Source organism: Grammomys surdaster, unplaced genomic scaffold (genome assembly GCF_004785775.1).
Source record: "Grammomys surdaster isolate TR1022 unplaced genomic scaffold, NIH_TR_1.0 125690, whole genome shotgun sequence".
Lineage (NCBI taxonomy): Eukaryota > Metazoa > Chordata > Mammalia > Rodentia > Muridae > Grammomys > Grammomys surdaster.
In genome coordinates, this window is record NW_021620526.1 from 1,272,556 (window position 1) to 1,282,555 (window position 10,000).

Consider the following 10,000-nt stretch of genomic DNA (forward strand, 5'->3'; position numbering starts at 1 on the left):
TAATGGCTCTTTGTTTTTTCAGTTCACTTGATTGTTTTGCTCTATTCAGGTTTGCTTGTTTTTATTTTATCATTTTTAAGATGCCTGTTTGGTTTAATGAGATATAATGTTTAATGTAATGTTCTAATGAGAGAGAACAAGAAAAGATGTAGATTTGGGAAGGTAGGGGGATCTGGGAGGAACCTGAATCTCTTCTATGGAAAAAAAACTATTTTCATTAAAAAATATTTTTTTAAAAAAGAAGGGATTAGGCCAGAAATGTACCTCTTTGGGAACAAGATAATGGCCCTCACTTAAAAAATATACATTTTGCTATCATTTGGGTTTTTGTCCTGCCTGCTACAGAATCAGAGAGGAATGCTGGTACTCAGCTTGCTTTCTCCTTTCATTCAGTCTAAGACCACACCTTAGTTAACATTCTCTAAATAATCCCTCATAGGCCGGCTTGCCAGGGACTAACATCACCTGGATAACCTCTCACAGCTATGCCTTGAAGCTGTCTCCTAAATGATTCTAGGGGATGCCAACTAGACAAGCAAAATTAACCATGGCATCCACTAAGCTTAGCAGAACCCTTTACTTTCTAGGAGTATTTAAAGGCTTTGACAAGTCCCATGCCTATACTTCTTAGAAACTCTCTGTCAACTAAATTTATTATTTTAATTGATTTCCCACTTTACAGTTTTCTATGATACTTATTTGTACTTCATTTTTATTCTTTTTCTGCCCATTTTAGGCTAATGAAACTTACTCATCTTAGATTTCACTTCCTTTTTTGTTTTTGTTTTTGTCTTGTTTTTTTTTTTTTTTTCGAGACAGGGTTTCTCTGTGTAGCCCTGGCTGTCCTGGAACTCACTCTGGAGACCAGGCTGGCCTCGAACTCAGAAATCCGCCTGCCTCTGCCTCCCAAGTGCTGGGATTAAAGGCGTGCGCCACCACTGCCCGGCTATAGATTTCACTTCCTAATCCAAACCCAAAAAGTTCTTTTGTAAGTATGCCTTTCACTGTACTTCCAAACTTTTGCAGCTGTATTTGCATATTTTCATGTAGTTCAAAATACCTTAAAATGTTGCCAGGCAGTGGTGGCACACACCTTTAATCCCAGCACTTGGGAGGCAGAGGCAGGTGGATTTCTGAGTTTGAGGCCTGCCTTCCAGGGCTATACAGAGAAACCCTGTCTCAAAAAAAAAAAACCTTAAACTGTCTATTAAGATTTGTTTGTTTGGTGCTGGTTGGTGGTGGTGCAAGGCAGAGACAGGTGGATCTCTGAGTTTGAGACCAGCCTACCAGCCTGGTCTAGAAGTCACGATTCTGGACAGCCAGAAACCCTGTCTCAGAAAGAAAAAAAAAAAAGACTTTTTGTCTGTAAATTATTTAGACATTGCTTAATCTCTAGGTAGTTTGGGGCTTTCTGTCTATCTTTCTGTTATTGATTTCTACTGTAACTTCATCATGATTTGAGATGATACTTATCTATGATTTGTTTTCCTTTAAACTCATTTTCTTCACCAAGAACATAATAGTATATCTGACACATGAGCTTCTGAAGGATGTATTCTGCCTTCATTGAAGGAAATACTGCAAACTGTCAGATAGACACACTTGATTGACAGCACTGCTCATTTCCACCACATCCTTACAGATCTCTCAGCAGATGAATCTGTCAGTTACTGATACAGGGCTGTTGAAGCCATCAACTATATTTTTTGAATTTGGTTCTTCCTCCTTGCAGTTCTACCAGTTTTTAATCCACATATTTTGACAGTGTGCTTTTGGGAGCAACAATTTTAGGGATTATTATTTATTCCTGTTATTACACCATTATACAATACTGTTCTTCACACCTAATGATTTTTCTTGTCTGAAATTGTTACAGGTATTGGCAGTTTTCTTTCAGTTAGTGGATCTTTTTCTACCCCTTTATTTCTAATCTGGCTGGGTCTTTATAATTGATGTTAATGTGTTTCTTATAGAGAATATATGTGACTCTTGTTTTCTCAATCTTTTTAAAACTTTTAAACAGTCTTCTTACATTGTAGCCCAAGCTACCTGGGAACTCACTCTGTAGGCCATTCTAGCCTTGAACTTGCTCCAATCCTACTGCCTGAGTCTCCTGAGTACTGCTGGTACATCCCACCAAATCCAGCAAGAGTCTCTGGTGTTTCACTTCCACCAACATGCCCATATTTACAAGTCTATTATATTTGTTTTTTCATTGACTCTTCTGCCCTTTTCCTGTCTTCTTCAGGTTAAGCTGAGCATTTCATGATCGTGTTTTCTTATTCTTCTTACATATCAATCATACATCTTTTAAGTTTTTTTTTTTTTTTTAGTTTCTCCAAAAACATGTTTAGTGTTAGGAAGTTAGGCTCTGAAGTCTGTGTGTTGTCTTAATGTGAAGTCTAAGCCAAACTAGTGGCTAGACCATAGACACAGAGTTTCAGCTTGGGAAGATGAAGAGCTTATGTTAATTAATATAATATTGAACAATACTCAGAATCCAGTTAAAGCTACTGACCTATATACACTAAAATGGTTGAAATTCTGCTGTGCATAGGTTATCACACTTTATCACTAAAGGCCAGACAAATACATTGTTTCCATTTAAATGAATTCTACAACAGGCCACATGAATGTAAATTACTCAAAAGTGGGTTAAAGGAGCCTATTGGAAGGCAAGGGTTGCTGTTACACTCATGCACACAAAGGAAAAATTTGCCAAGATGTCACTTTACAGTATACATTATATACTGGCATGGACAAGGTGCATGTTTTCTGCTGAGTGTAATGTGTGTCTAAAACCCTAACATTTGGCATTCAAGGAGGCTTAGGTGAGGGAGCTGGGATCTCAAGTTCAAGGACAGCCCAGCTGCATAGTGAGATGATGTCTCAAACAAAATGGAAATAAATAAAAATGTCTGCTTGCAAAAATTCCTCGATGTGAAGCACTTTTGGCTATTAGAGGAAACCAGAGAAAGGGCCCTTGGGTTGGGGGTGGGGAGGTTAGGGAATCACAAAGCCTAGCCCCAGCAAAACAATGACACTCTCTGCATTTGAAAGAAGAGAAACAGCTTTATACCTAGCAGGGGCCACGTGGGCTTGGCAAGCCAGACTTGTGAGTTCTGGAACTTCAGAGGAGACAATATGGGAAGAGGGAATGCTTCTTCTGGGAGTTTGGTTTTGCTGTGCACTGATTTGCTTTGTGTGAATGATTATGCAAAGAAGGATGGGCCAGCCTGCTGACCTGGGATTTCACCTTCCTACACCCATCAGCCCAGTTGAAGCTAAGGCTAGGCACTTGAGGGCAAACTTTGAATCTTTGTTGTAATAAAGGATTCACTCCTTCCATTTCCTCTTGGAATATGGCACCTGGTAAGTGCCTGGAGGATAGCACCTTGGTGCACCAGGCCACAGTACCTTTAGTCAGGACACTCTGCAGTCTCTCTAGCAATTCTTCGGCAAGATGGGGGTGGGATATGGGTAGGAGGGTTGGAGACAGACTCTAGGCCAGTCTCTAAGTACATATGTAAAGTAAGCATCCATTTCAGACAACTAGAAACACTTGACAGGAATTTTGCAGTCGGTGGGGATGCAGGGTACAGAGCTTTATGACCAACAGTCCTGCCAGACTAGTGGGGAGCTACGTCCACTATAAACTGGGGATAAATACAAGCCCAGCCTGCCAAAGTCTGGATAGACCAAATGAATGTGCACTACTCTGTATATCCATTATATGTGCACGTGTTAAACGGGGATATCTTTACAAAAACAAACAAACAAAGCTGGTCTGGTAAGATGGCTTAGAGAGAAAATGCACTTGCTGCCAAGCCTGTTGACCTGAGTTTGATCCCTAAAACTCACATATTCAAAGTTGCCCTCTGGCATCCACATGCATTCAGTATCGCGCATGCACGCGCGCGCGCGCGCGCGCACACACACACACACACACACATTTCTAGATTACGATTGAGAGCTAGCTTTACTCCTTCCACGGGGAAAAAATAGCAGCCCACAAGAAGAAAACTGCAACATCTGTGTCCATGTGCCTCACTACCCCCACCTCCTCCAGTGTGCCCCCAAACCCTGCTGCCCCAAGGTTTGCTAATTAAAATAACTGAGGTGAGAGAGGTCTCAGATGCTGCAGGCTTATGGCAGATGAAATTTGCAGCCAAGTCTTCTTGTTCCTCCAGGCCAACACTCTCTTCCACCCAGATCCCACACACCCTTCCCTCCCTAAGCAACTGAAGGGAGAAAAAGTCACAGAACTAAAGCCACAGAGCCAGTTTTATTTAAGTGCTACCACAAATGTAGACTAGCATTAAGGCAGTATGATACATTTCAGGTTTTCCTTACAAGCTTTTGTACAGTAAACTTTGATCAAAGTATCAATTTGAATTAGCAATTAAATTTCATTTAAATGGCAGTTTGTTCTTGAATTCTAAAGAAAATCTCTGTCTGAGTTGACATGAGACCAAGTGCTTCACATCGTGTCACTGAAGCAAACATCACTGAACTCACTGGTGCTAGCATCTCTTCCTCCTTGTCTCCTGCCCCCAACCAGGAAGGTCACAAAGACAAGATGTCTTAATACTCCATTTTCTTCTAGCTATCAATTGTTACTTCAAATTCCTTCTGAATGAAAAGATGTAAAAACTTATGGTAATTAAAAGAGTGATTATGAATTATAATGTAAACATAACTGTAGTTGACACTCGGGGTTACCAACCATAAGAAATTACTGTGGCAATAAAAGAATGTGCTGGTCAATACTTGAAAAATTCAAATGATCAAAAAGAGGGTAAAAATGTCTCATCATTTACAACCAAATATATAAAAATCAGCACCAATGTTTACATTCACACAAAATAGAATCAATGTGGTATGACGTATCATTCCTTTTGCCACTTGATCTGACAGGCATTAAAATGAACTTTAATAAGAACTCATCTAATTCTGTTCTTCAAATAGGGGGTGTCATATTTTGTCACAGAATCTTGAAAAGCAAATTTCAAGTGTTTGTATTTCATTATAAATCCTTTTCTTACTGCCATTAAAGGTACAACACAGATTACACACAACATAAAGCTGAGTGGTCACAGTCACATTACAGAGCTAACCACCAAGACAGCCTTGACCAGTGCGCATGCACTCCTCCCCCACCCCTGGGAATGGGAGAAGAAAGCAGGAGGCAGAGAAAAATCAGGAAAGGGGGACAGCAAGGCTTAGGACCTCAGAACCACAGACATCACACTTGGAAAATTGATCTCTAAGATAGCAAGAATATACACACACTTTCAAGAGTACAGGATGCCAAAGAGGAGTATGTCTGAAAGGTAGATGAAACTTCCACTGTGTCTCGGGGTCCGTGTCTATGTGTGTCAGTCAGTGTAATGGAGGTATCTCATTCTGGACTGCATATGCAGGGAAAACTGAAATGAACACTTCTCACACAGCCATCTCATCAGAACAATCAGAATCATCAGAATCATCATCAATAAGCACAACCTTGCGGTAATCGCCACTGGCAATGGGGATCACAGTGGTGTCAGGAGGGGTGGCAGAGGTGGCAGCAAGCTCAAGGGATACAGTGGGAAGGATGGAGGCAGGGATGTCAGGTTTGAGGTGGCCAGTGGTGGTCATCTCAAGACAATGGGAAGCTGAGACCTCAGGGAGGTCGACAGCAGTGAGCACAGAGTGGCTGGTGGTGGCAGGTTCAAGATAGTCAACAGTGGTAGTCACAGGGTGGCTGGTACTAGATTTAATGTAGCCAGCCATGGATGTAGGGTGACTGGTGGAAGGGCCAGCAGAGATACGGTGACTAGTGACAAGTTTGGAAGCAGCCCTGAAATGGACAGTGTCTCCCTTGAAATAGACAGAGGAGGGTTTGAAATGGACAGAGGATGCTGTCTTAGGGTAGACAGAGGCAGACTTGGGGTGCCCAGAAATAGATTTGTGGTGGATAGAAGCAGGTTTGCGGTAGACAGAAGTAGACCTGGTTTGGGGCTTGGGACGGACAGAGGTATGATCAGAGTGGGATGCTGCTGCATCACCAGGCAGTAAAACATTCCGGATGTTCCTCCTCGGGGTTCCCTCCACAGCAAGACAGGCACGAGCACGCTCTTGTTCTCGGACTTCATCACGGGTATGGACACGGGCACCGGTAAGAGCTCGGGTCTCCCAAGTCTCCCGAATATCACTGATGAGGTGAGAGATGAACAGGATAGGGTGCCTCATAGCATGGAAGATGGTCCAGTATTCTCTCCGGAAACTCTCATTGAGGATACCGTAGATGATGGCGTTGAGGCAGCTGTTGAAGTAGGCTATGCAGTAGGCTGCAAGATAAAGCCAGTTGGGGATCTTGCCTGCCATTTCCTTTGGAATGACAGCCACCAACACAGTGAGCACATTGACAGGGCACCAGCACACTGCAAAAAGGAGGAAGATCACAAACATGGTTAGAAAATTTCGAACCTCAGCAAACTGGTTGTCAGGATTCTGTCCAGCTGGGTCACGGGCTGCCAGCACTTTGATCCAGATTTTCGTGTAGCAATAACCGACTATGATGAGAGGGAAGACGAAGTGTATGCAAACAATGGTCACAGTAAAGGCAGGGTTGTTCACATAGTTGAAGATGCAGGTGTAGGTGCGAGGGTCATACTCAATGGTGCCAATGTACATGTTAGGCAGGACAGCCAGGACAGTCATGACCCAGGTAATGACCAGATAGATGCAAGTATTGCGCAGGCTGAAGATCCGCTTGTATTGGAGGCTGTGGCAGATGTAGCAGTAACGGTTGATGGCAATGGCAGTAATGTTGAAGATGGAACCGACTACACTCAGTCCTGTGACCAACCCAACCATCTGGCACTGGAGCTGACTCAGATCCCAGCCCCCAACTGACATGGCATACAGCATCAAAGGGTAGGGGTAGATGGCCACCAGCATGTCTGCCACAGAGAGGCTGACCACAAAGATGTTACCTGAAAAACATAAAGGGAAGGAAAAGAGGGAAAGAAACAGAAATCAGTGGTTAATATTTGAAAAGCCGCCTTTCAAAAATTGGAGGAAACAGCCAACTGGGTGAGCAACAATTTAGAATTCTTTCGAAGAATGACAGTTTTCTTTCTTTCCTCTTCTTTCTTATTTACAAACAAGTCCCAGGTGACTCTGATACAAACAAGTTTAGGACACCTGTGCTTGCCACTGGTTTTTTGTTTGTTTTCAGTGTCATCCTTACTGTGAGAAAGAAGTGAGAATATAAGACAGAGTGGCATGGAGCACAGAAACATCTGAGTGGGAGGGGCAGAGTCTGGCTGTCTGACACCATTTTAGAGAAATAAAACTGCGCCACATTTTCCACACTGTAAGAGGTGGGGAAGGGAGAGTGGGAAAGGGAGCTAGATGGAGCTATCCAGAAACAGAATCAACCCACGATTAACATCGATAATGATGATGATAAGTACTAACCCTCTTCCTTAAGAAGGAAGACTTACCAAAAGAGACCATCCTGAGAAGGTCTTCGGGACTTGTTCAAAGAAATTAAACAGTAATATCTGACAGCCAGGTGAAATACTTACCACTCCCCAGCTACCTTCAGAGTAAACAGGGCAGAAACCCTGTTATATCAAGACGGAGGTCAAAAGAAGAGACCAGGGGAAAGGAGAAATCTCTGTAAGTGCAGGATTCACCTCTGGCTTCCCACAAAGCACCCTGTACAGAATCCTCTCTTCAGCACAGGTGCCTGCCAGGCTGAAGAGGAAACCTGCCTCCTGCCCTGCCCCGTTCAAAGGCCAGTAGCAACATTTTAGAAAACCTTTTACAAAACCTAGATGAAAGAGGCCAAGTGGAGGCGCAGGGCCCTCTTTATTTGGAAACACCTCATTGCTAATTAGCTTTGGTTTGGCAAAATACTGCACTTTGTCCTGGGCTGAGAGAAAATGAGGGCTTTCTAACCGGGGCACCAAGACTTGCCCTCCGTGCTTTTTGCAAAAAAAGGGGGTTCTTTTAGGAGTTTCCCTCAAAGAAATGAACTTCCTAAAGAAAAATAGGAAAGAAAGGTCAAATATTTTAAAAATAAACTCACAACAACCACAAAAACTTTTTATTTGCACTTCAAAGGAAAAGAGAAAAGAAAGAAGAGAAAAGGGGAAAGAGAAAAAGACTGAGCTCCCCAGGTAATTGTCCGTGCTCGGTGGATCTGCCCTTGGGTACCTTATCAAGAGTGAAAGGTAAGGTCCAAGGCTTGGCCGCAAGGTCTCTGGGTTACAAGGAAGACATAAGTAGCACTCACCATAGTGTGAAAGAAAAAATTTAAGGACTCTGAGTCTGTTGCTGAGTTTTTAATTTGTCCCCACTAAGCAATTCACTAGGATTTGCACAGCAGCTCTTTCCCCAGCCTAGGGCAACGTTATTTTCAACCCTCAGAGATCTGTGCACTCTCCCAAGCCACTGAAATCTTGGAAAAGAAGACCCAAGGCTCCATCATCCTACCCTCTCCTGGGCAGAGAGCGGAGTTGGGGGCTACTTCACTCTTCCTCTCCTTGTCCACAGCCTTCTCCCACTCACCCTGAAACCCCTTTATACACACCCCTTCTCCCTCCTCGACCCCGCACAAGTCTCTGTGCCTAGCTCCTTCCCGTGCTATCCGCCTCTGATCAGCCCGGGCTGGAGACTAGGGGAGTGGGGCTTGTGGTTTCCAAGTCCTGGCGCTTTGCAATTGGAACCCCTGAGCTCCCCTGGAGCTCTCTTGCTGTCCCCTGCACCATTCCTACCTGGTTTTACTTCTTCCACCCTCCCGCCGCTGCGCTCAGCTCCTGCGCCCGTCCTCCGGACACCCCAATACAGACCTCCGGACGTCCTCTACCACCGCCGCCGCTGCCGCCGCCACTGCACGCAGCGTCTAGCCCGCCGCTCGCTGGTTTCAGCCGCTCGCCCTCGGACGGGCAGACGGAGTTCGGCTTTGGTGGGCTCAGACCTCTGCCAGACACTCGGGCGTGGAGTCTGCACTCCGCTTCCAGGGAGCGATCCGGAAGCCCTGGGGCGGCGGCGAGCGGCAACCCGCGGCACTTGGAAGTGGCCGCAGCGTTGCGCTCCTGGGAGCTCCGCCGCGGCCGCCAGCGAACTTAACTTCCCAAAGCGGGTCGGAACCGCGCTGCTCTCTTGGATACTGTCCGGCCGACCCTCAGTGCCTCTGCTGCGGAGCGGCCCTCCGGTGTCCAGTTCGGCCGACTGTCCCAGGGCGGCAGCCAAACTCTCCCCTCCTGTGGCGACTCCCTCCGTGTCCGGTCTCCGAAGGGACTGGAGTCAAAGGGCTGCTGCGCACCCTATGAATCTGGGCTTTGCATTAGGCTGCCCCACGCTAATTTCCTGAACATCCCCAACACTGCGAATCTCAAAGTTTAGGGGAACTCGGCATAACATCACCCTCACCGACCCCGGGGCTTGGAAGGAATTTGGGAGAGGAGATTGCAAACTTGCTGTTCACTAGGTAGGGAAAATAAGGGCAGCTTACCAGAATTTCGGAGCTTCTTGTTCTTGGTCACAGCCAAAATGACCATGGAGTTTCCGATCAGGTCTGCGACGACAGTGATGACCATTGCGCAGAACATGAAGATGATTAGCGCTGGTGGGTAGTCAGGCTCTGGCAGCTTACAGCCAATACAGCCGAATGGGGTGGGAACCGCCTTTGTAGGTCCCATGTTGCTCTTGGGGACCGTGGCCATCCCTCCCAGGCAAGCTCGGGATCTTCCGTGAGTCCAAACAGCTAATACCTGCTCTGTCACCAGGAGCTCAGGGAGCTCCAGGAAAGCGTGGCGCACTCTCTGAGGCTCAGAGAGCAAATGACAGCTCCCCGCCCCTCTCCGGTGAGCTTTTAAAGCCTCGAGGGTTGGCTAGCCCCACCCCTAGCCACTCCCCCTGACCAATCAGAGCTCTTTGGCCACCCCCACTCTCCCTCCCGCCTTAGTCACCACCTTGCCTTGGACAAATCCGCAGCGTGGTG

At 45.6% G+C, this 10,000-nt stretch overlaps 1 protein-coding gene across 1 annotated transcript; it reads right to left on the reverse strand.

Moving 5' to 3' along the window:
* Nucleotides 1–5,445: 5,445 nt before the first annotated feature.
* Gpr50 (G protein-coupled receptor 50) lies at nt 5,446–9,722 on the reverse strand. The gene is made up of 2 exons (XM_028787984.1): nt 9,512–9,722; nt 5,446–6,980 (listed from the first exon to the last, which is right to left on the reverse strand). Exons 1-2 carry the CDS (start codon nt 9,720–9,722, stop codon nt 5,446–5,448), a joined length of 1,746 nt encoding a protein of 581 aa, XP_028643817.1.
* Nucleotides 9,723–10,000: the final 278 nt, after the last annotated feature.

Coding starts and splice junctions, on each gene's coding strand:
- Gpr50 (XM_028787984.1), bottom strand. CDS start 9,722: ATGGCCACGGTCCCCAAGAGCAACATGGGACCTACAAAGGCGGTTCCC. Junction 6,981..9,511: donor CAAGAAGCTCCGAAATTCTG/GTAAGCTGCCCT, acceptor TATGTTTTTCAG/GTAACATCTTTGTGGTCAGC.